Below are 26,428 nucleotides of genomic sequence, written 5' to 3'. Positions count from 1 at the left end.
ATCACAAAGCCCTGATCTCAATCCTATAGAAAATTTGTGGGCAGAGCTGAAAAGGCGTGTGCGAGCAAGGCGGCCTACAAACCTGACTCAGTTACACCAGTTCTGTCAGGAGGAATGGGCCAAAATTCCAGCAAACTGTTGTGAGAAGCTTGTGGAAGGATACCCAAAACGTTTGACCCAAGTCATACAGTTTAAAGGCAATGCTACCAAATACTAATGAAATGTATGTAAACTTCTGACTTTGAAGAAAGTAATAAAAAATTGTCTAAAAAATGATCCCTCTCATTATTCTGGCATTTAGCAAATATAAATCATTTTTGTAATCCTAACTGACCTAAAACAGGAAAAGTTTCGTCTGATATAAAGTCAGACAGTGAGGGAAAAAAGGTTATATGTCTTTTTATACAGTGTATGTAAACTTCTGGTTTCAACTGTATATTTTCATTTTAAAAAAAGCCTCAGTAATTTCCTAAAAGAGTTGGACATTGTAACAGATGTTACTCAAACAGGAGTAATGAGTGTCTTTTTAAGGTCTATTTTCAGCCATGCATTTAATGAGCTAAGGTGTTTGAAAAATAAAAGATGGACAATGCCCATGTTCAAGGGAATAAAGGAACATGTCATCCAATACAGTGGTGTTGCTACCTGATGTGTTTTTGGTCATAATTGGACTACAGTGGAAGTGAATAGGCTATATCATACACAGAAAATACTTGGTAGTCGGATCAATTCATTCTCAGTTTTGGGGTTATCATGGGATTTGTTGACAAGAAGAAAAGTGTAGAATAGTACCAGGCTCATCTTTTAAGTGACTGTATCTATTGTTTCTCCTTCCCAGGCATGCTGAGAGCCAGCAGAAACATTTGGCTGAGAGGACCCTATCCAAATAAGATGCCCGTCCCCACTCCACCCTGTTCCCCTCTGCCAAAACCAAGTTAAGCCCCGTTCCAAAACAGACTCCCCCCTTCCCTCCACCCCCCCTCACCCCTCCACCCTCTCCCGGCCATTCCACCTCTCCCTCATGTCGATCCAAATCCTGCCCGCTTGTCCCAAGTATTTTGCTCCTCGCTGCTTTACCATTCCCCCATGTCTACCTTCCTGTCCGACCCACTGACTCCAGTGGTAGCAGCAGCACAGAAAATTGGCCACCCTCTTTCATCTGCTTCTGTGATTTTATCCCAGCGCCAAGTGCAGGGGAGCACTTCCTTCTTCCTGGGAGGGGAGAAGAGAAAACTGATTGTCTGTTGTCATGGATTCTGTCCCCCAGCTTACTGTGCAGTGATCGGCCTTGCTTTGCTACTGTTTCTTTTTAACTTTCTACATTCGCCACTAAATTATAACTGTCAAATGCAAAAATTGTGGGAAAAAAATAAAATAATAGTGAAAACTTGAGTAGAAAGTCAGTCATGAGAAAAAAGAAACAACATTGTATAAAAAAAACGATGGAAAACTAACTTCTTCAGATCATTTTAAGTTGGACAGTAAAGTATTTCAAAGTCGACCTGTTTTTATTCTGCACAAATGGTAGTTTTCAACTGAGAAATGTTTATTTGAAGGTGCTAAAAGAGTGTAAAGAAACATGCCTGCCTTGTAGTGGAGTCGTAGCTTTTGGTAATACGTTCACTCTAATTGCTCTTCAACATTTTGTGAATGTTGATTTTCTGACACGAGTCATTTTAAATGAATAAGTGTGTTAATATCGTTTTCATCCTATTGTATTCAGAAACTTTATTTGAGGGAAGAAATGTTTATGTACAGATATGTAAAATAAAGAATAAACTTTGTTTCATATATTGCTGGTTTTGTCGTACAATATGTTGAATTTATGCAGCTGGATGACTTAGCTCTTTCATGTGGTCTTCCTTATTCTGATGAAATTATGAAGCATAATCACTCACTCACTCTGTTTCGGCCTTGCCTCATCAGGACAGTTTATTTCTCACTCTCTCGGGTTGGGTCACTATTAAAAAGAATATTAATTTGGACAACCCCTCTCACGATTAGGAATTTTTGTTTCCAATGAATAATGATGACATGTGGACTTGAACAATATAATGAATGGTCACTAGTAGTTGTTAATTAGTCAAGGTTTAGTCATGAAGATGGTGCTATCTTTCATACAATATATAAATATTTCTCTGAGGAAGTCCCCCCCCTCCTAAATGATGGGTCATCTGTCAAATCATATACTGTGTTTTTACTGAGTGATGGTAAGTTTCACTCATTGATGGTCCTTCAGTGAACAGAGAGAAAGGCCAGGGAACTCCTGTTAACAACATAGTCACCACAACAGTTTCAGAGTGTACACTTCCAGAAGTGACTTTAACACAAGAAGTGGATTGTAGGTCCCAAACCTGGGACTGGAAGGTATAAGGAGATGATGATGTCATACTTTGTGTACTGATGAAAATTCCACATTTTTAATTTCATTTTGACACGCTGTTTGCAGATACTGAAAAGAGATTTGACACACATGTAACATCAGAGGTAAGACACTTCCTTTTTTATGTCTCACACCTCTTTTTTAACAAGCATGATGTAAGATTTAAATTGTATTCTAGATTTATTGTATCTAGTTATACAGTAGTTTGAGCAGATATATAATGTTAGCCTATATTAGACCCAATGATCACCTCTCAAAGAAAAATCTGAAGTCTAAAATAGTGTTTTTGCAACTTTTACATGGATTTTTACATGGTCTTTCACAGTGTTATGTTACTTTATGTATTATATTATTTTATTATTACTACTTATTGTATGTAAGCAGCATTTTGATATTGTAGCAGGTTGAGGACAAGATAGTTTTAACTACTTTATATTGGCTATCTCTGTACATTCTAATTAATTAACCAAAAACCATGCAAATCAACTTAAAACTGACTTAAACTGCTTGTGTAATTTAAGTGCTTAACTTCTTAATACTGCTGCGTAGTTAAATCTACAAAAAGGCATCTATCAAATACTTTGTATGTAAAATCATCTGTAAAGTAAGTAACCTAAATTAAGGAGTAGGAAAGGCTACAAGTGCCTCAAAATTGATTATTATTTTTAATAAATATTGATAGAATAGAGATAGTAAAGTATAATTAAAATAGGGGAGAACGGGGTTGGTTGTCACATTCATCAGATCTCGGGCCCTAGAGGGTGCTGTTAAAAAATTTTGGCACTGAAAGTTTCAGAATTTAGGTGAGATTTTACTTCCAGGGTCATTTCTGGAGTAAACTGCTTGACATGGAGGTGAGAGGGCGTTTAGTGTTTTTCATGTGAAAATGTAAATATCCAACTCTTCAGTATTGCTCTTGTAGGCTTTTACACAATGAGTTTATATACACAGCAGACCCTGGTTCGAGGCGGACCTTTCTGCGTGTCCCCCCCATTTAAAAAAAAGCCTCAGTAATTTCCTAAAAGAGTTGGACATTGTAACAGATGTTACTCAAACAGGAGTAATGAGTGTCTTTTTAAGGTCTATTTTCAGCCATGCATTTAATGAGCTAAGGAAGAAGGTGTTTGAAGAATAAAAGATGGACGATGCCCATGTTCAAGGGAATAAAGGAACACGTCATCCAATACAGTGGTGTTGCTACCTGATGTGTTTTTGGTCATAATTGGACTACAGTGGAAGTGAATAGGCTATATACCCCCCCCCCCCCCCCCCCCCCCCCACACACACACACACACATTTTGTTTTCAGACACATTCCTCTTTTTATTTTCTATTTATACAAATTGATTGATCAATACAATTTTGAGAATATATACACTTTATCGATCAAGAATAAATCACAATGATTTCATGGAAAGAGGTCAAATATATTTTATTCCAACTTTATTGGCGACCGTTTACATATATATTGTGTGATATATCTAGTTCTTTCTTTCTTTTAAGATGGCAAAATGAGCAGGAACTTTGTCAGAAAGACAGACAAGATCCAGACTCCTCCAAATGTAAAGCTAAGAGCAGTCAGAGAGGTGAAAATGCATAATATTATTATAGAAGGATAAAAAATGCATGTAAAGGAATGATTTTTCCTGTTTATGTTCTCTTGGTGCAGTGTTAGGTTGTTGTATTTCAATGAAACTAAACATTTTAAATAATTTTTTAAGACTGTCTACATTTTTTATTTTTCTCCATTAAAATAACACAGGGACATCCTTCCCCATAGTGTGTGACAACCATCCCCATCGTGGGGTTGGTTGTCACAAGTGCAGAAGACATGTTTGATGGCCCATATCTTTTGAACAGAATCAGCTGAAGGAGAGTAAGACCACTCTATTCCTAAAAGGGGATTTATTCAGTTTATGGTTTATGAGGAATTCAAATGAAAGTAAAAAGTGTGACTACCAACCCCGTTCTCCCCTACTTATTGTCACACACCATTTTGAAATATTGGGATTGATCGTGGTCTTGATCTTGGTGTAGATTTTAGCGTGAAACTGGAGCAGTCACCAACCCACCACCCATTGGTGCTGAGGTCCACAGTGACGTGAACGACAGCAGTGACTGGTCCTGATACCATGGGTCAGTCAGAGGTAGTCACTAGTCAGACGGAAGGGATACCCCCGCAGTATCAGTTTGAGCCACGCTGCCCACTTCAAATAATAATCATCTGTTTGCATAGAATACCACAAGTGAGTTAAATGACGCACACAGTGGTCAAAGGGATGCAAATTAATCTGGGTTTGCCCGCCCTTTCATTTACTGCTACAGCCCTAAATAGTTTAATTGCGATCAATTAACCTTAATTAAGAAAGGGTGATTTCAAAGTAGACTGACAACACGAGCAGACTGCTGCACATGACTACTTTCTATACTGAATCACTGTGATGCTGGTGTAAACGCATAATGAACAATATGTCTGAATTGGTAACACATTGCTTACATTTCACATGCATTTTATGTTTAAATTGTATAACAACAATAGTTGCACACAATTCTGCAGTGGTCTGTCTTTTATTAAGATGTGTTGTTTTTTAAGTGTTTTTATGCGACGTGTTTTGCAGACGCTGTAGCTGCCTCTCAGATAATGAATAAAGGTATAAATCGTATACTTAAAGACTGACAGTTCGGATGATACAACTGCAGACGGAACAAGATAACATGGTCCAAGTCTGAGACCAGAATCATGTTTAATGCCCTTGTATATCATGTTGGTGTCCACAGCTGCCTCCTGCAAATATACACTATTCAGTCAAACAGACAAGTTAAGTTAGTTAGGCTCAAGTAGATGAACTCTCTGCACTTAACCACATATAGGCTTCTCTAGTCATTATACGTATTTCTCTCTCTCGATCTCTCGAAGTCCCTTTTTCTCTTCCCCTTTTCGTCCAGCCCACGTGCACTGGAATATGAACGAGGAAATTACATATAATGACGTTAAGTTTCTTTGTGCTCCCTTGCAGGCTGACTGAGGGAATCCCCCAAGACAGTATAATAAATACAAACCCAGACATGACAGCACGAACGAAGTGTTACTTATATACAAGACAGGAGCAGCGATCTATATCTGATCAGGGAGATGGCAAACTTTCATTTCTGTAAGTCTTATAGCCGAAAACACTGGTTGCCGAGAGATATGATACCTTAGTCAACTGCTGTTTTCCTCATGGTTATATTATGTCTTTTTATCATGCAACCTGAATATGGGATTGTGTAGGCTGATAAGATGCATGTATTGATTGTTAATATGCTCTTTCCATGCAGACTTCGCCAGCTGTGTGCTGCTGCTGACTTTGAGCTGGCGTACATCTACAGGACTCCCGGTGCGCACTCTGGACGCAGAGAATTGTGCACAATGCTCAGTGCTCTTCAAGAGCCTCTTGCTCAATATAACTGAGCTTCTCAACAATGTGAGTACAATTCACTTCTTGTAATACTGTATTGTATTTTGTTGTTTCTTGTCATAGGCACACCTCTGTAGGAATAATTAATAGCATTATTTTGTATTCTAGGATCTTTTGTGTTATGGCATCCGATCCGACAAAGTGGCGCTGAGGAGTAATGCTGAGACAGTGCTGACCTGCGCACCCGCTCTGACACAGGTGAAACTTCATTTGTTAGTCGTACGAAATATGAATTGATATTTAAATGTCGAATTGAGCTTTAAATTCTCCTAACGTTTGTGTAACAATTATAATGACGCAACAGCTACTGTGCATATATTTTTACATTTTCCAAAATATGATCATGTTGTTTACTATGGAAGGCTTTCAAGTGATTGTTTAAAATAAGAATCTTGGTGGATAAATTTAATGTTGGTCCATCAACTTTTATTGGATCAAATTTATAGTTACAAGGTGTTTATGGGTACCTGACTGGACAAGTAAAACAGCAAATGTCTAGTGTTTAAAACATGTCTTTCTTTTTTTAACCAACAGAATTCAGGTTGCATAATGCAAAGAAATTCACCCTTCAGTGAGGTATGATCCAGTTAAAATATATTTGTTGTTAATCTGTTTTTCTATGGACGTATTCTATCATTCATTCATAGATAGATAGATAGATAGATAGATAGATAGATAGATAGATAGATAGATAGATAGATAGATAGATAGATAGATAGATAGATAGATAGATAGATAGATAGATAACTGATGGGTATTTTTTCTTGTTGGTCTTCACAGAGTGAATGTCTGCGTAACATCATGAAGGACTTGGGTTACTATGCTGCTGCTATTGATTCCTACTTCAATTTTCCGCTCAGACGTTCTGAGGAAGAAAAGTCACTTCTGAAACCAACCCTGGGAATGATACAGACCCTGAGGAAGGTTTGTTTATTATGCATGTGTAGGAGGGGTAGAAAACCGTACAAAGTAACTGAATCATGATTTAAAGACAAATGTAGCGAAAGAGAATCTCCTGGGAAATAACATTTGAAAGTTGCCTGACAAAATCTTCCTTGGTTTATACAGAACTGCTCCCTGATGCCAGACGCAGGGAATGACTCCTCTGAGGTACTTTTCTATTCCTTCTGTTTGTTTGTTCCCTATTTACTACTTATGTTTCACTTTTTAAGAAAAAAATCAATGCCAACAGTTGTATTGATTTTGTTTAATTTGGTAGTTTATTCTTCTGTATTCTTCATACTGTGTCCTCTTCTGTCTTTTAGGAGAACCCTGCCCAGATGTGGGGAAACGACAGCTTCAATAACAGGCAGGAGATGTGTAAGATGATGAGAGGTTTCCACATTCGAACCATCACCATCAACAGAGCTATGGGCTACATCTCCTCAGGAGACCACATGCAGTAAATATCATCATCATCATCATCATCATCATCCAAATCAAGCTATAATCCTCTTCTAGGTCACCACGACCAAACAAACTCTTCTGATCATTCACTACCATAATTTACAACTACTGACCAAGTTGTGCTGTATGCTGTATGACTGTCTATATTATTAGTGCTCAGGCATAAGCTAGCTGTCTAGAATCCAGCCTTTTTACTCAGTTAGATAAATTACAAACTATTGCTGAGGTTAACAGTGAAGGCCATGTTGGCCAGTGTTTGAGGAGAATGTATCTATTTATTAGAGATCTATTTATTTCAACTATTTATTTGATGACATGTGATGTTATTTATTATGTATAATAAAATATTTATTTGATGCTGAAGCAGAGGTGTTATTTTGAATGAAACTAAGTGCAAATATGATACTTTGTTAGAAATAGCATTTAAAACTTACTGATGCAGTGGAAGAAGCATCTAAGTAAAACTAGGAAAACCACAATTTAAAATTACTCCATTATGAGCAAAAGTCCTACATATAAAAGTTGACTTAAGCAAAAGTACATTAGTATTAACAAAATGTGCTTAAGCAATTAGTACCAGTCAAAAGTTTGGACACAGCTCCTCATTCACTGAAATGTTAAAGTGTGTCCAAACTTTTGGTACCGTTGTTGCTGATGACTATTTATAAAAATGACAATCAAAAACTCATGCAAAGGATCACGTTTTGTTTTATTCAGTCAACATTTGCTTTTTTACTGTCATTACAAAAGTATTTGGATGGACTTAGACCTGAATGTAAACAAGTGCAAAAAGGACAAACTGGAATGTTGGTGGTAAAGCATTTAAGGAAGTGGCATTGCTCTCTTAAAGTAAACACTACTGCAGAATATCAACATGGAGGACCCTAAAAACATTCCTCATGCCATTTCTGCAGCTTTTCCAAAATAGTGTTGTTGAGATGCCTGGACGCAGTACCATTAAGAACACAAAAAGCTGTGACTATACCATTTAAATGCCCAGTATGTTGAGAGATTGTAACTGAAATATTTCCACAGGCTGTTTATAGCATATTTCATTAAACAATATGCTTGGATTTTGTACAAATATATCTATGCTGCCAGGCTGTAGCTGCACTCATTGATGAGGAATACTTCAATTAAGCCCTGCATCATAATGCTTGTGATTTGTTTTTGTTTTTTACACAGTGTACACAAAAACAAGATTCATATTTAACAAACAAAAAAATGTGCTTTTCAGTCTAAGAAATGTAGGAATGAATTCAAAGTTCAAGTTAAACATAAAATAAACCTCTTGCAACTCCAGCTATCTTACAAGTTCATATTTGACGAATCAACAGGCATAAACAAACAAAACAGACTTAAAAAAGTTTAGAAAAGTAGGTAAAAAAACGATATATACAGTACATAGTGTGTACAAAAATATAAAAAATGTAGCTCAGTAATTCAGCCTGCTTTGGACAGTCACATGCATGTGATGTAATGCTTAATTGTTTTATAAAAAAGTCCCACAAACATAACATTTTAAAGTGAAACAAGATACACAGGTTGGATTTTTCCCATTTTTTTGCAGTTTCAACACTACAGCACCTACATTTACATCTAGTACTGGCTACATAATTAGCTACTAAACATCTCAATTACCTCTACCTTGACCAGTCAGTTTTAACCTGATAATGCTAAGCATTACATTTCTGGCTACACAAAGGTACCTTAAGGTACAGCTGGACTGTTCTGTATTCATTACAGAACCACAGGACCACATGTGAACAAAATTAGGGGAAAATGCCCATCCAGAGTTAAGACAGTGGCCCTTTTTGTAAAATGCAGCAATACAATGACCCATCAATCATTTCAATGTCCAGAATATTTCTGAAACACAAACTGTAAGTAGAGCTCATGTTTGTTCAAGATACCAACTCTGGCTCCTGTTCCTGAGATGTTTTTTTTCTTCCAATAGTCAGTTTAATTCAGATCCCTTTCACTTGGCTGCTCAGTTGCCCATCATGTCTGAAAATAGACACAAAAAAACAATAACTTGTTTTGTGTGTTCATCAGAACTACAATGAATCTATAGACTTTTAGTTTTATCAACACGTTTTATCATCAAGGACTTGTTACCTATGTCATATAATAGTTTATTTAGTCTGACCAACAAGTGGACAAAACTGAAAATATTTATTTTATCACCATGTGTGACTAAGAAAAGAAGCACATTTTGGTATTTATATAGCTGAAACCTGCACATGTTTTAGTTTGAACATTTACTGGAAGTAATCAAGATTTGGACTAATTGACTTAGAGAATTAATCAACTGTTTTTCCATCTTTATATCAGGTATATCATTACCTCGCAGTGTGTGATCGACCTCATTTGGCAAGTCATCCAGATCCTTCACACTCTCCCACAGGTGGGCTGCCGTGGCCTCTCCCGGCCGTCTCCTGCTCTTCCACTCCAGCAGCATCTTCAGCTTTTGCATGGTCACATCTTTCTCTCCTGCCTGGATCTCATCCAGCTTACCGGAGCTCACTTCGAGAAAGATGGCCACCTGCTTCCATTCCTTCCCCAGCCGTTTTGCCACCTGCAGTAGCTGTTTTTCTGACATGTCCTGGCCCTGAGTTGCTGCCGTTTTCACTCCGTCTGGAAAAAGACACATAACACACACGCACGCACGCACACGCACGCACACGCACGCACGCACGCACACGCACGCACACGCACGCACACACACACACACACACAAACAGGTACTTAATTTCAGTATGATTTTAAACAGAAAGGTGCCTCGAAATATAGTGCCGTGTTCAGGTGCTGGTTTCTGTTAATTAGGACAAAATAAAGTTGTGCCTGAAGAAAATTTAGAAAGTCACCTGACTCATCCTGCCATCGAGATCTTTTACAGGCCGTTTCTTCTTCTGAGTGGCTGCTGCTCCTCTGTCTGCCTGTGAAAAAGAAAGATGTTATAAAGCTGTGAGCATATTACGATGGTTGAAAAAAACATGATTCAAAATGAGAAACAATGCACTTACTGTTTGTTCTTTTTCTAGGCTTTTTTTCTTTGTTATCCAAACAGTCCCCTGAAAGTATAAAAAGGCAAGAAAAGGCATCATCACTCTGGAGTACAACCCAAAATGCACACTCTGAAACACAATTAGTAGACAGGTGAAGCCCAGAGAAGACGGTTCTGTTCATTTGCAAGTGTCTAGGTTTGCATTTGGTCTCTTTATGGCTTCATGTGTGGCACCACAGCTATTGAAAAGTCATTTCTGGTATTAGACAAAAGTTTTCACTGGGAGACTAAATGCACGGATACCTTCTCTGATGGTGGCGGACCATACAGTCTCCTCAGTGTTCATCTCTATTAGAGACAATTTAAAAGGAGGAGGCTGCTCAAAGAAAGCTTCAAAGTAGCCTTTCATCTTAGTCACTGCAAGAGTGAATTTCAAATCCTGCACAGAGACACAAACATAATTTGACTGTGTAGTCAATGCAAAACAAATGCAAACTTTATATATACATGAAGTTGAAATATAAATGAGTCTAGGTGAGCGTACACACCATACATTCATATGCAAAAAACAAACCTCAGGTTTGATCTCCCCTTCTGGCTCACTCATTAGACGATACGTCCCTTCATCCAGTTTACAAGTGGGAGGCTTCTCTATCCGAATGTAGCGGTTCTTGTAGCACCGCACCTGCTTGGATATATCCTAGTTTACATACAGCAGGAGAACAACATGAATTAGAAGTCACTACTTACAGAGGATAAGCATGCTGAATGGTTAGTAGCATTCAATAACACATTTCCCAGAGCTAGAGTGGAAAAAACTGAAGGCGTTTCAGAAAAGGAAAAAACAATGACCCATGCCCTGTTCAATGATGGTCAGAGCCACATTATGTACATACATGCTACTGGAAAAATAACATCAATAGGGAAAACACAAATTATTGAATTTCTAGGAACTGTCTAGGTTAGGTTAGGTTTTTAGGTTGGAATAAAATTAGTATGATTACTCAAAAGTTGCACCACCACCCCCCGCCCCAAACACTCACAACCACAAACACACTTCCTTCCAGTAGTGCAGTGTTTAAAAAAATGACTGGGCATGATTGTCACGCAACTGTCATTATGTACAGTAATTCCCATGCCACTCTGACTCTCTTACTATAACAATAACATGTTTGTCATTTATAATAAAGGCTATTCTAAAAATAAACTATTAACTGCCCCACAACACTACATGACTACAATATGCTGACATATACTCTGTCACCTGAAGAAGTGAAAGTTAGGCCTTGGTTCAAATTCACTTCTTATTTTTTAGACTCTATTTCAAAGGTAAGGCATTTCGCTGGAGTTTTATCCAGTAAACACTTGGCATGATTAAAGGTCATGATTAAAAAATGTAGGGAGGGCTTGGGGTGATGGTTTCTGTTTTTTTGTGGTGTGCATGCAGAGTGGGTGTCAATTAAAACACAAAATGTTCAATTGACGTGAAAAGTCATGGACAGTTGACGCTTCTACAACAAAAAAAAGTTTTAAAATGATATATATCTGAATACTGTGTAGTAGGAGATACAGAAACATTACTGGGCCCTTAGTTTACAGATTGCGAAAGCAGCTTTTAAGGAAAAACATCTAAAATTGCCAGAACATTTACAGACATTTGCATGTCTGCTTGAAAGGGGCTTCCACTAACGGGTATTGTAGATATAAAATGAAAAAGTGTTGGGGAAATTTTGTTTCCAGAACAGCCGTTTAACAAGTTTTAAAATGTAAACAAAAGGTTCCATGAGAACCCAGCAGGTGGTTGGTTCAGCAGGTGCACCTGTTGTATTAGTCGTGGGAAGGGTTCATGATGCTCAGAAAACTGTTAATGTAGAGCCTACTTACAATGATTAAGATATTTTTGTCCATGCATGTGATGAGATGACCATGCCACTTTATTAGTTTGGGTAAACTGAAAAAAGCTGTAAATGTCACAACAACCCGAACTATCCCTTTAAATGCTCTGAACACCATCCAGTGATGTAGTGTCTTTAAGATGTACACAGTATCCATCAACACTAACCTTGATGTTATTGATTAATGATCTGGTTCCGGCCAACTGTAACCCTGTTGTGGAATCTGTAACAGAATCACTAAACAGATGGACTTTCACGCGTCTGTGCATCTCCTTAATCGGCCGCATTAACATCTTAAAAATGAATACATTACCCAAATTGCTCTACCCCCTTACCGCCACTGAAGTCATTTTTTCAGAGATTTAAGAAAGTAATAGACGCTCTGGGTTCCATTTTACTTTACCTGCCTCATGAGAGATGTCTAAAACAGCTACCTTTACACTTCTGAGCCAAAGAAGCTGGGGAAACCCCCCCCCCCCCCCCAAAAAAAAAATGTATTTCTAAAAAATACTATGTACATCTGGCATAGAGCCCAAGCATATATGGGGGAACCCCCCCACCCATCACCCCTGTCAAGCTTCATGGGGCAACAGCACATTTATAAATGGAAGGGAAGATGCTGGTTTTAAGATATGGGCAAACAAGTGATTGTTCATGATAATGGATCTATATAATGATGGAAATGTCATTCACTGGACTACAAGGAAAGTATAATATTCCTTTAAGGCACTTCTTTAAGTATTTACAAATAAACAAAAACACTCAGTCAACTGTTTCTAGACAAGTCACCTGAGTTTTCAGAGGATAAACTTAAAAGCTGAAGGCTAAATTTACAGGAAGAAATCTCTGAAGAGAAATTATCTTAGGTATGAATATCCCTTGTTTCCCAAAGTTGTGTTCGGTTGGTTACTGGTTACTAAGAAGACTGACCCTGCAATAATAGACTCTTACAAGCTAGGAGAGCTATAGGATAGAAAAATCTCAACAAACCACATAAATCCATATATTGAGGATCTATCCTCATGTGTTGCTATGGAAAAACTAACTAAAACTACTATAACTAAAGGAAAGCTGGGAGTTTCTGAAAATATAAATATGGAGTTTATGAAACTAAATGTTGGTAATGATCAATAAAACCAAGACTGGCCATTTTATTAGTATTTACTGCTTGTTATAATTAAAAACCCTTATAAAAAATATGGAAAACATTTTTTTTTTTTAAACCTTGATGTCAGACGAGCTGTTGGTGGCCAGGTAAATGTGGAAGCTGTAGTTGTTGTTGCTGATGTCACTGCCCAGCTGTTTGTAGATCAGGACCACCCCGTGGTGCTCTACAGACTGGTTGGTCTGGATGATGGGACCCACAGGGGAGAGGGACGACACACGCCACTTAACATGGCTGCCTGAGTGGTCCATCGTCGGCTCAATGACTGGACGGTTGTCCTTTATGTGCAGGACGCTGAATGTCATCTCATTTTCTTTATCTTCATGAAGAAAACAGTAGTTTGGAAAGTTTAATGTTTTCTTTTTGCTTTAGTGAAAGTTTAAAAAAAAATTATATTTTGAATTAAATTTTAGTTGAAAATTGAAAAATATATTACAGACAGATGGCCTTGATAACATCCGTCTTATGGGCCAAAATCTTTATTAATCAATATCGTATATTGAGCGTAGAAGACACCAGGGCTGAGATGGCCTTGATACTGTATGTATGCTCACCAGCCAGGCAGACAGAGTGAGGGAACTGAATGGACTTGAGGACGGATGCATCCTTGTTGACTGTGTCCACGTTAAATATCGGCCCAGCAAACTTCCAGGAGTCCTGGAGGAATGCACCAAACTTGGACCAGGACAAGACAGAGTACCGCACAAGGACCCGCTCCGATGCTTCAAACACCATGCCGGTGACTGAACACTCATATGTGCCCTCTGCCTCCAGCTGCACCCTGAAACACACACAGAGTCACTGATGCTGCAACCACTGAAACGATATGACTGTGTACACACTACAGGAGTACCTGGAAAGCGGACTTTACGAGACGCTTCGTACTTACTGCAATCGCCCCTTCGAGATCCTCCTGGGAGTAACGAGCTCATTGCCATGGCTCTGTCAAACAAACCAACACAGCTTCAAATTATAACATCACCAAAAAAAAACTAGAGATTGATATGTTCAAAGGACGAGGGGAGCAAAAGTCATATACTGCCATGCCCAATGTAAGAAGGACGTCAAATACAAGTTAACAAGGATAATCAAAAATATAAGGCAGACAACACTGTGAGATAAACACACCTGCTGTATGGCTTTGCATTTTTCACAGCATGATTTGAAGTTCCCCTCATCTGTCAGGATGAATTAAAATAAACAGAATGTTATTTACAAGACAGGTGACACGATCTCCAGGACACCAGATGTGCTGGAACATCAGTTTTGATTTTCTTACCTTTCCCATTTGGAACCTCTGCTTTAGGTCCAGGGTTGAACTCTAGAGGGCAAAACAATTCATGTCCAATATTACAACATGAAATTCATACATTCATACAATTCATAAATTCTGAGGCTGAAACCTTGTGTCAAGCCTCTGGCAGACATTCTATACAAAACTTTTCACATCCTTGGCCAGTTTTTTGGGTGCGAGTGAGGGTGGAGCACGCTCAATTAATTACATATTGAATTCTGTGTTCCAAAAAAGCCAGCGGAGTCCAACATTTTGTGGCATCATTATGTAGTGTGGCTGCCATTAAGATGTGGTTGTGGTTATTTTCCGCTCACCATGGCAACAAGCTAACATGACGGATGGGATGTAAACAACAAACAAGTCAGAGTAGTTGCTCAGTCTGGTAAGGAAGTTTTTTAATATATGTACTTAATTTGAAGTTTATCTAGATATAATGAACTGCCTCACCATCTTTTGACCCCTCAGCATCGGCCTCTTCATTGTCTACAAAGAACACAAAGGAGATAAATTTAGCGAAACCATTCTAGCAATTTTGACTGTATATTATCAAATCATTGAGTTTCAGGCAGCCTGTGAGGCTCTTGGCTCAGTTCTTACCTTCCTCTCCTTCATCTTTCTCAGCGCAGGCTTCTGGTTTAAGTCAAAACGAGAAAAAAAGGACGGTGAGGAACAGAGAAATTATAGGACATGTTCGGCATTTTTAGAGAAATGGTTATGTATGCTTTTTTGCTGGGAGTTAGATGAGAAGATAGATACCACTCTCAGATATGGAGGTGATAAAGATCTTCTCATCTAACTCAACAAGAATGCAAATGCATGAATTTAAGAGATGTGATGGTATTAACTAACCTAAGTCCTCCTCCTCTTCTTCCTCAGAGCTTTCCTCAGTGGATGTTCCTGCGTTCTCTGTTTGTTCAATACATATGAGAGGAACACATGAGAAAGAACTTTTCACTAAATTTCTAATAAATGACAATTAAAATACCACAATGTTTAAATGTTAGAGAAAAAAAAAGACTGGAAAAGGAATTAAATGGCAAAACTTGACCCATTTTCTTTTGTATGGGTTATGTGTAAATGAAGTAAAATGTATTTATATAGCACTTTTCACAGCCATATGTCACAAAGTGCTTTATATCGGCAAGAAAAACTAAATAAGGTAATGCAACAATACACACAGGAACAATAATAATGTAATAAGTAAAAGAAAGAAAAATGAAATGCTGAAATGTGGTTTTCTTTCCACATTTCAGCATTTCATTTTTCAAATGAGTAAAATGAGTTTCACTGGGTTGATGTAACTTTTTGCTTACCTGAACTGCTGCTGTCACTTTCTGTCAGATTATCTGTAACAAATTAGTAATTGTTTAGAGGTTGGTGTTGTTTGGTCTATACGCAATAACGTCAAAACACCTCTACACATCTTATTAGTCATTGCTTTTACCAGATAATTATTAATGTTTGCTTTTATCCATATTACCGTCAGCACTACGGAATATTCATTACTTTTAAAGGTTTGATACCATCATCGACCCATTTTTGTGGTCATTACCCAGCAGTTAATGCATGACCAGTTTTCTGGAAGAGTACAGACTTTCATAGTAACGTGTTAATTTAACCTTAGTAGGGGAAGTCATGTGTAGTGAAAAGAGAGCACACAATCATCTGTGAACTTTGTAAATGTAAATAAAATGACTTGCGGATTTCTTTTTCTCTTGCGCCTATTTAGAGCTAAGAAAACCTCAGGGCAGCGATGTGCCCTGTTACTATACTTGTCCACTGTTCTTCACATTCACACAGTTTAAAAATTACAAAGGGAAAGCAATTCGGTGAAATGAAGTGACAAAAATAAGAAGTACAGAGTTTTAGCCTCTGTCACTGGGGCTCTTCCTTTAACAGGTACAGCCCCGATGATGACTGAACTCTACTTTTACTTACACTTGTGTACTGTGTCTTGTTTTTAAAAACATGTCGACTTCGTCCATATTAGTCATCAAAAAAGCCCTCAGCAGGTCAGACTTAAATCAACAGATTTTCATTCCCAAGCAGCTGAACTGTGGTACCCTGCGAAGCAGTCTGTGATATGTGCCATACATTAACATCCTGGCACATTTATACAGATGGGTCCAAAGGAACTGCTGCTCCTCTCTTCCCAGCAGCAGCGAATGTCCATGGACTGGGCCATCTGGCTGAGTGCCTGGCCGGCTAATGGATGGAGCCCATCCTCTCTGGCCCACAGAGTTTTATCTTAGACTAACAAGCAGATGCTGCCATCGTTGCTCCGCTTGCAGCAGCTCCCTCATCAATCTCGCTCCTCCACTTCACTCTATTCGTCTGCGTCGCCTCTCTCTGCATTCTTTCTCTCCACCATTTCTCTCTCCTTGTCCTCACATGCCTTTTCTGGCCAATCTCTATCTCTGCTGCTGTCTCATATAGCTAGCAGGCATCCCTCTTAACTCTGGCATGGCTGCTTCTCTTCATCAGACTGACAAACAAGGTGGAGAGCAAACACCTGCACACACACACACACACACACACACACACGCACGCACACACACGTTAACAGCTTTAAAGGTTTAGGTAGTTTCATGGGTGTTGACTGCCATCTGCTGGTCTAAAAAGAGAACCTCTTAACATCTTAACATACAGTTTCCCCCTTAATGATAAGGTTGTTAAACTGATCTTCACACTGTTTTGATTCTGTATCAACTTTTTCAATTAAGTGACAATACACATTTACAAATGTCAAAAAACCAAAGTATTTTTATCAAACAAGAAATCTTGTGCATCAATTCAAACACATTTCCCCAAAATTCAGCCTGAAACTTCTATCTTTATCTATCTTTGGCAACCTTAATATCCTATAGAATTTAAAACCAACATATTTGTTTATTTAGGGGTTTGAACAAAGTTTGGTTGGTGTTTGCATGTTAAAAGATCTTTTGGGATGAACCAATGGAATCTGCCCAGCCAGAGTGTAATAACTCATCATCAGCTACATTTGACAGATTTCTGACTTTTGTGGTCAATGTCACTATAAAATTCAGTGTTTCCGCATTCAGTTACATTCATTCAGTTGAGGTATCACAATTGGTATGTGGAGAGAAAAGGTCAGATCACTGCATTTCTAATCATCACCAGTTGAATGTCTATCTTTTATAATTAAGTCAACTATAGAGGAATTTTTTTAAATGCTAAAAAAAAAGAAGCAAACATTAAAGGAGCATCTGAAAATATAAATACAAATGTGTGTGTATAGCAGAGCTTGTAAAGTGTGGTGTTTGGCATTTTAAAAAGTAAAAGCAAAACTTGGGACAAATGATTGTGCAAAAACCTTGCTGGCCTTTAAGGCAAATCACATGGAAATTCAAGAGGCCAAGCAGTGAGAAAAGAGCAAAGACAGGAAGGAAATCCAAATTAGTGACAAATAAAAGATGGGGATGCACACTTGTTCAATATATAATGTATATTAGAGTAGACTGAAATAGCACAGTCACCATATTAAAAAAGCACACACCTGCTCTGTGAGAAAGTGAAAGGAGAGCGCATGGCCAACAGTAAGGGGGAGGGAAGGGGTAGAAAATGGGTTCATGTTTACCTTTGTTTTCAGGTGCGGGGATATCTCCGTCTCTGCAACGCAGAAAAGATAACATTCAGACAGCTATAAATTACACAAGAGTCATGCAAGACCGTCTAATGTGTGCCGACAATCTTAGAAGTTATGGCTCTTGTTATTGTGCAGCTGCATGCTCTTGTAGTACACGCAACTGCTGCTTTCGTACAGGAACAGAGACGGTCGAGCTAGTTTGAGAAAACAGGAAATATGTGCAAGCTGCCTGTAAAGTATCTCACTTTTTGATACTTCTGACACCAACCCATCCTGTCATACAACAAATTAAAGTCTCCACCCAAATTACCACTCTGACCTACTTTCAGAGCAGTGTTGATGGCACAGGAAACCAGCCAGGGGAAGATACCAGCTGTAGACTGTTGCTATTAAACAAAACTGGACAAAGCCACACTGACACTTTTTATGCTTTCCCAACTCAGTGTCATACACGACGGTGTGGCCAGATGATTCATATAGTCATTAGTCATATTATTAGTCATATAGGGTGAATTTCATATAGTCATGTATCTACTTTCAGTGGTATCATATTGTGGTAATATGATTGTATGATGTCAAAATGTTGCTGTTCAAATAATTGATTTCAAGAAAACTGCAATTAAAAATGTATCATATTTGTTTTGTTTTACACACAAAAAGATTTCTGATATATATAAATGTATATCCAATATGTATGAATTGTGTATACAATGGTTAAAATGTAACTTAAGTACAAGATTTGACAAAATGAATAATATAACAAGCTCTTAAAATACAACACATTATTAAAGATGAAACCAGTGGTTTCCAACCAGTTTGGCTTTTGACGTCTTACAAAAAGCAGCTATGTAGTCGAGCTCAAATTTCAGATATCTATGAGTTGTTAACAGCTCAACCAAATAGTGATTTTTCCATCTAAACTTCTCACATGGTTTCAATAAATGTTCAAATGATCCAATATTTCACCTAAATTAAAGATTAGAGGAAAAATCCCCAAAACTGAAAACAGATCTATGTGTCAGACCTTTGCTTTCTTTTTTTTTGTCTTCTTTACTCTCCCATTAATCATCTCACAACCCCTCACATTCATCTGGTGAGCCTTTGACAGTGTTTGTCTTTTTTTCACTTAAAAAAACCCGGTGTTATATGTAAACAAACTGGCATTTGAAGGGTTATAATCATGAAAATTAATGAATATTTGATATATATTATCATGATTGATGTTGATTAAGAAAATAATTCATTGAAAGTGAAAAATAGTATTCATTTATAATATTGTTTATGGCTGTCTTTTGACATTTTTGTCCCTACGGAACTCTAAGTAACACTTTTTTTAGTGAGGCACACCAGTGTATATGCTTGACTGAAAAATTAGGTATAATTTAATTTAAATGAGGCATATTGACCATAATTTCCAAACAAAACTAGGTTGGGTGATCATTTATACTTTGTGCTATACATATATATATAGACATATATGGGTCAATGATGTGACGCTACTTTTTGTTGTTTCCATGTGGTTTAGTCAAATTTAAAAGGAGTTACATTTTTAAATAAACGTATGAATAATTTGCACACAGAAAAACACAATATATACATTTTAATAAACCTGATGCATGCTTTTTAAACTATTTTAAAGACATTTTTGAATTGCCAACCCTTATTTGTTACTGACCCACATATACACACACATATATACATATACATATATAGATAGATAGATAGATAGATAGATAGATAGATAGATAGATAGATAGATAGATAGATAGATAGATAGATAGATAGATAGATAGATAGATAGATAGATAGATAGATAGATAGATAGATAGATAGATAGATAGTCCAAAAATAAGAAAAAAGAAAAAAAAGTCAGTCATCCCACTCCTACAGTGTGTAGTTATAAAGCTGGATGGCCCAGGGGACCTCCTCAACCTGTCCGTTGAGCATGACAGCGACAGAAGTCTGCCGCTAAACATACTCCTCTGTCCAGTTAAAGTTCTGTGCAGGGGGTGGTGGTCACAGACCTCGAATTAATCCCCGCTGCCATGAAAAGTGTCATTCCAGTTCTCTGAAAAACTCAAGTGAACTTCATGAGATTGACCCTCCAAGGGCTGAGGGAGTGAGTAATCAGCAACAGCCACTGTGCTGTAGATTAACTGCTGTGCATTGCAGTTTCTCATCATTCGCTATGACGTCAATGAGCTGCTTATTTACACTATTTAAAACAAATATTTAATGTTCTTATAAAGTTGTTTCTTGGAAAGAATTGTACCAATATACTTGTAACAGTTCTGTTCAGATTTCATTACCATACAAAGATTTGCTGTTTGGTTTTTATGTTGTCTGCAATTCATTCCATAAATAGTTTCTCTATTTAAATGTGTCTCTTTATAATATATTGTGTGTCATTTATATATTTATATTATGTTTTATGAATTACATTGTTGTTGAAAGGTGCTATATGTATGTATAGATAGATAGATAGATAGATAGATAGATAGATAGATAGATAGATAGATAGATAGATAGATAGATAGATAGATAGATAGATTTAAAAATAGTAGTAAAATATAATAGCACTTTAAAATCTTTTGATTTGTGTTACATTTTTAGTTAATAGAATTTAGTTAATCAATGAGCAAAGTCCAAGTGCCACAGTTCAAATGTGTCTGAACATAGGACTGGATAAACCGGTTGATGCAGTCTGAACATCAACAAGCCGCCACACGTATGAGATCTATCAGGGGGAATCGAGGGCAAGCCAAACCCACATGAGAACAAGTTCACCACTAGCAGGCGTAGGTCACACATTTCGCCCTGCATCTGTCTGTATTTATTTTCCTGTTTCTCTCCCTCTACTTGTGCAAAACTAGGTCACAGAAAAATAAAATGACATATAAAGATAAAGGTTATTAAGGCTGACGAAATACTGGTCCTTAATTTGCCATGTGTTAATCGTGATAAGGAACCGTGGTTTCCTATTGTTTTCAAACATCTGCCCAGGAAACACTCTTTTCTACTCATCAAGGTCACTCTGCCAGACAGTCACAAACAACTCGGAGGCTCATTAGTTACCATTAATAACCATTATCTGAGGTAATCTTTTCTTCCTTTGCTCTAATGCGTTCAGACACAATGAATTCCATCTTCCTTCTACAACACGCGATAATAAAATCTGTCTGTCTCTGGTTCAGAGATAAAGGCCACAACATTTACACGCTTCCTACTAACTTCCCATTCACACAAAGAAGAGAGAGGACATGTGTTTGTAGATAAACAACAGTCAGTTGGTTGTGGTCTACTACACAGCAGTAAAAAAAAAAAAGAACCTGTTGACCTTTGATACTTTTATTTATTAATATTATACCACTCTGTTTTCACTGGGTCACTGAATAGCTTTAATCAAAACATGACCCTGTAAGCTTATATTATACTGCCTCTGCTCCTCTCTTTATATTAGACCTCATATATGTCCCTTATGCCTATTTATCATTTTTTTATTATTATTTACTGAATATATTATAGGCTGTAGTACAATGTTTACACTAACACTTATTATATTGTTTACTTACAGACTTTTCCAGCCCTCATCAACTGTCTGAATACACTGAGGACAATGAGTCATCAGTATCACCTTACCTGCCTGTGCTTCACAATACAACTCATAATGAATATTGTATGACTCTTGAAGATTTAGGTACGACTAATCTGAGCTTCACCATCTGTTTTGCATTTATTATATAAAATATTAAGACGTTTAACATTTTAAATCATCCCTAATGATGATGAACTGAAAGCAGGTGGTTATATTTATGTGCTTATATTAGTTAAAGTGCTTGTTTTTAATCCATTCTATGGTGAGGTCACATTGACAAAACATCACAAATGGCATACATTTTTCACTTTTACAGTATCACTAAAAGCATTTTTGTATTTAACAGTATGGCCTATGACTTATAATACATTTATTGGCAATCTTGGTTGGTCTCCATGATGTCACATTGTCGTCAGTGACTCATCATAGTTTATCAACACAGCAGCGTGCAAGGCAACAAAGAGATCACTGCTTCCGTTTTATCCAATGTGTAATTGTCACAACAATTAAAGCAATGGTTGCAGATTTATTTATTTTGCTTAAAATGTACTGAAACAGATGACCCCAAATAACCGAGAGAAACAAAAGACTCCACTTCCTGTGTTGACGCTAAGCAGTTACAGCGTTGCATTCATCCCCTGCAATCGAAACACTCTCTTTTCTTTATGGTGACATATTTAAAATAGTCTTACCCGTTCTCCAGATGACAAGCCGCTCCGCAGCTCGCCATCTCTGCCACCATCCTCTCTCTGTAATCAAACCCCGTTATGGTTTACTTTCTCTTCTCCCACAGAGTGCAGCGTCTGCACGTAAAAAGCACCTGGAAGGCAAAATGGTGCAACCATTGGCGTTCGGTGTTTTGTTAAAGCTCTAAGCAGCAATTGGCGCATTACTGGTCATCAGAGCCCTCGTCGCTCGACAACTTCTTCACATCAATTGTCCATGTGAGAGCAGCAACCCTTCTTAAGAAAAACAAAACATCTGGACCGAATAAAGGCGCGTATCGTTTCAAAAAAAATCCAAAAACAAAACAGTCATCCAGTCTCTTTGCAGTGATGTGGATGTATTGTTTGTCTTCACAGATATTGCGCGTGTTGTGGATGCAACAAAGACAACACAGATCTTATCATCATGTTGTTCAGTACTGCACAGTACACTGCAGTAAACGCCACTAGGTGAATCTTCGGCACTGCGCAGTTGCGGCGCAGCGCGGGAACGCACATAAATAAACGCAACATGTGGGCGGGGAGCAGCATCCCGCCTTCAGCAGGGGCTTTGTAGAATTATGCTGATCAATTATAGCCGGATCTCTGCTGCCACCCAACATACACACCGTTTTCTATATCAGAGATACCAAGAATACAGTATGAAGTCAGTGATAAGGACAGTGAGGCTATACTTTACACACCTTACACAGCAGTAACATATCTGGCCCTGGTGTTTGTGGAAATACAACAGAGGATAAAGTGAAACATTTTAGAAATGTGTAGACATCTGTTAATCTTTTTTTGTATCACAAAATTCAGGTTTATCCTAAAATGGACTGTCCCAGTAAAAGAACGACAAAGTAGTTGGAGAATCAAGCAAACTGTGATTTTGTTTACTCTGGTTTCCAAATAAGGTGTCTGTATTAATCCTTTTTTTTTTCTTAGTTGCACATGTTCTCCCACACAGAAAGCAGCAAACGCTCCACAGTGCAAGTAGGTCACTTTAAGCGGGAAAACATGCACATCAGATTACCAGGCTGCATTGCGAGCAACACACCACCAGATGTCACATCACACAACAAAACAAGTACAAGTCAGCAGCAACACTGAGCCCCTTGCACCAGAAGACATATTCAAACTTGATTCATGTGTTTGACATTGTAGAATAAGGTTAATAATGCCATGTGTAAAGAATCAAAGGAGTGTAAAAACTTCAGTCAGTATCTATCACAGCTCACTGCCCAGCAGAGAGAGCAAGAAGGGGAGGGAGAGCTCTCTGTGAGATGTCAGGTGGGAGAAATGAGTGAAGGATCAAGGGCTTTCCTATTGATCTTCCACTCATTGATCTCATCCCTTGCTCCTCTCTCCATCCACCCGTCCAACTTTTTACGGATGGATATGGAATTTGCAGCAGAGAGGAGGGACACAAAGAGAGAGAGAGATACTGAGATGCTGCAGACTAGAACACTATCCAAGTCGGAGAGTCTAAAGGGAGAGATCAGCTCCTGTGTGCAAGAAGAGACAGCACGACATCAGACACAGTGGCGAGACGATACCCCCAATATCCCAGGAAATTAGAGGAGATAAAATGAGAGCAGTGGAGGAGGAGGAGGAGGAGGGGGGTTACGAGAAGAGGACAGGAAAGGTCAGAAGGAACAGGAGAGATGTGCATGGATGTGAGGAGAGAGAGTGAGAAACATAATGAATTAAAAGGAAAGGACTTCCTGAAGACTCAATTTGACTTGATATTTAAAGGCAAAAAGCTGAGAAAATCTGCCCTCGGACCAATATTCTATAAATGCCATGCTGCTGTGTGTTTCACTCACTTAGATTTGTTTTGAAACACTGCTTGCAATTGGACGTTTAATACGCTGATTCAATTAAAGAAAGGAAGTATTTGTTGTGATTTTTGGCTTTTGTGCTGCTGTAATTAGCATACTAAGCACTGACAGACTGGAAAGACTTGCTTTTTGACTTTAAGTGAAGTATCAAAGACTTGGGCTTGATCCCAAACCCTTAAAAACAGCTCTTGGAGTTATGTCCTATGAGTTGTAAACATACAACTCTGAAAAGCAAGTAAAAAAGCAAAAACTGACATAATCTTCCCCTCTGCTGAAGCCTTTGTGTGTGTGTGTGTGTGTGTGTGTGTGTGTGTGTGTGTGTGTGTGTGTGTGTGTGTGTGTGTGTGTGTGTGTGTGTGTGTGTGTGTGTGTGTGTGTGTGTGTGTGTGTGTGTGTGTGTGTGTGTGTGTGTGTGTTATGACTGGGCTTTTTTTTACAGATGGACCAACCTGTTTGGAAACGATGATGTCAGACACCCTTGAGGGTTAATATGAGCCTTCATTGTGCAGACTCATTATCCATCATACAGACACAGACACACACACACACACTCACACACACACACACACACACACACACACACACACACACAGTCCATCACATATACGGATGGAAGGAGGAGGAAAACCCATACCTCTGTGCTCAAACATCCCCTTTATAACATACATGTATTCACGCACACAGATGCACAAACAGTGTCTTCTTACTCTGCAGATGAGGAACGCCACAATGGGCTATTTTGCCATCCAGGCTGAGTTGTCACTGGAAAGATCCATAATAACAAAAGAGCCGTGACTGTTGCAGCCCAGCATAAAGAAGCCAGAGAGACATGAACGGGGACAAAGAGCAACACCTTTGCATTGAGAAAATGGGAAAGAGACTACAGAGATTGTCCAGAGATTTCAGAAGAAACCTCATACAATCCTGTATAATGTATGATCCATGGGCCTAAGGGTTGGCAGTTTTCTAAAATGATTTCCTGAGCAATCAATAGGATAACGTCCCTATAGAAAAGCATAAAAACAGAGCAGCGTGGTTGTACTCAGCGTTTGGATCAAAAAGGGAGAAAGGTTTCATAAAGTGTTACTTAATAGCATACAACTTTGGACTTGGATTCAAATGCTAATGATTTGAAGCGGTGACTTCATTCACCAAGCCTTTTTCCCTTTTGATTTCATTATCTGAGGCCAATTTCATGTTTTTTATTGTTATATTTATACATATTGTTGTTTTCTAGTATTCTCCTCCCTTCTTTTGTCCTTTGGGATTGAGATGTTTTTATATACTTTATCCTATTTCTTCATCTCACCCACACAGTTTATACTCCTTTTGTTGTATATTTTCAGAGTTTTGGGATTTAGATGACAAAATAAATCTAAGACCCCCCCCCCCCCCCCCCCCCCAAAAAAAAAAAAAATTTGGGTTTTTGTCACATTACTCAAAATGCCCTTCAAAAACAACAGCAATAACAACAGAAGCTGAGAGGCTGTTTGATGTAATGTCCCTTCATTTCAACTGTTGATGAAGATAATTCATTTTAAAATGTAAACTCTTTGCAGTGCAGTGTTACAGATAGTATAATATAGGAAATAATGTCAATGTAAAGCCGCTCAGTGAGGCTATGTTTGCAGTGGTGCTTTAAGTTAAATTAGCATGCTAACATGCTCATAACTATGCTAATTTAGCATTTGCTAACTAGCACTAAAGACAAAGTACAACTGAATCTGGTGGGAGTGTCATTAGTCTGGCAGGTATTTGGTCATTAACTACAACTTTAAAAAGTCTGACCAGATGATGGTGTTAAATTAGAAGTAAGAAGATCACCAATTCAATCCTGAATGTGTGCACCAAATGTTATGGTGGCACTAAAGGCAACATCAAGGGATCACCAAAGTCATCATCTGGGAACCGTGAATATCTAGTACAACATTTTATGGCAATCCATCTTATAGTTATTGATTTATTTCAGCTTGGATCAGAACGGTAGACAGACCGACTGACATTGCCATCCCTCCCTGGAACCATGCTGCAAGTGTGGCTAAAATGGTTTGACTACTTAAACCTCTGTGT

At 38.1% G+C, this 26,428-nt stretch overlaps 3 protein-coding genes across 4 annotated transcripts in view; 2 read left to right on the top strand and 1 right to left on the bottom strand.

The window, feature by feature from the left end:
* The window catches only part of schip1 (schwannomin interacting protein 1), a 43,195-nt gene extending 41,459 nt beyond the window's left edge, over positions 1–1,736 (top strand). For both annotated transcript variants that reach the window (XM_062418904.1, XM_062418905.1), the window contains one exon: positions 839–1,736. In XM_062418904.1, coding sequence (XP_062274888.1) covers positions 839–890 — 52 coding nt within the window. In that variant the 3' untranslated portion in view covers positions 891–1,736. The remainder of the gene's footprint in view (positions 1–838) is intronic.
* A 3,779-nt stretch (positions 1,737–5,515) lies between these two features.
* il12a (interleukin 12a) lies at positions 5,516–7,246 on the top strand. Its single transcript, XM_062419613.1, has 7 exons — positions 5,516–5,534; positions 5,701–5,846; positions 5,949–6,038; positions 6,375–6,416; positions 6,621–6,764; positions 6,909–6,950; positions 7,106–7,246. The coding sequence occupies exons 1-7, from the start codon at positions 5,516–5,518 to the stop codon at positions 7,244–7,246; spliced, it is 624 nt and encodes a 207-aa protein (XP_062275597.1).
* A 705-nt stretch (positions 7,247–7,951) lies between these two features.
* si:dkeyp-97b10.3 (uncharacterized) lies at positions 7,952–22,786 on the bottom strand. Its single transcript, XM_062419399.1, has 17 exons — positions 22,503–22,786; positions 18,207–18,238; positions 15,922–15,954; positions 15,458–15,514; positions 15,206–15,238; positions 15,056–15,091; positions 14,594–14,635; positions 14,443–14,492; positions 14,204–14,256; positions 13,869–14,095; positions 13,374–13,633; positions 10,829–10,954; positions 10,558–10,693; positions 10,274–10,321; positions 10,115–10,186; positions 9,594–9,884; positions 7,952–9,254 (listed from the first exon to the last, which is right to left on the bottom strand). Exons 1-17 carry the CDS (start codon positions 22,550–22,552, stop codon positions 9,238–9,240), a joined length of 1,563 nt encoding a protein of 520 aa, XP_062275383.1. The 5' UTR covers positions 22,553–22,786; the 3' UTR covers positions 7,952–9,237.
* Between the last annotated feature and the right edge of the window lie 3,642 nt (positions 22,787–26,428).

This window comes from Scomber scombrus, chromosome 5 (genome assembly GCF_963691925.1).
Source record: "Scomber scombrus chromosome 5, fScoSco1.1, whole genome shotgun sequence".
NCBI lineage: Eukaryota > Metazoa > Chordata > Actinopteri > Scombriformes > Scombridae > Scomber > Scomber scombrus.
The sequence above is the reverse complement of the archived record's forward strand: the minus strand, read 5'-3'. Positions and strand labels throughout refer to the sequence as shown.

Excerpts from the sequence above, each read along its gene's own strand:
- il12a (XM_062419613.1), top strand. Across the intron at positions 6,765-6,908 it reads TGATACAGACCCTGAGGAAG|AACTGCTCCCTGATGCCAGA; the intron begins GTTTGTTTATTA and ends TGGTTTATACAG. Across the intron at positions 6,951-7,105 it reads CAGGGAATGACTCCTCTGAG|GAGAACCCTGCCCAGATGTG; the intron begins GTACTTTTCTAT and ends TCTGTCTTTTAG.
- si:dkeyp-97b10.3 (XM_062419399.1), bottom strand. The coding sequence starts at position 22,552 with ATGGTGGCAGAGATGGCGAGCTGCGGAGCGGCTTGTCATCTGGAGAAC. Across the intron at positions 14,096-14,203 it reads ATCTCGAAGGGGCGATTGCA|GGTGCAGCTGGAGGCAGAGG; the intron begins GTAAGTACGAAG and ends TGTGTGTTTCAG. Across the intron at positions 10,322-10,557 it reads GTCCGCCACCATCAGAGAAG|GGGACTGTTTGGATAACAAA; the intron begins GTATCCGTGCAT and ends TTATACTTTCAG.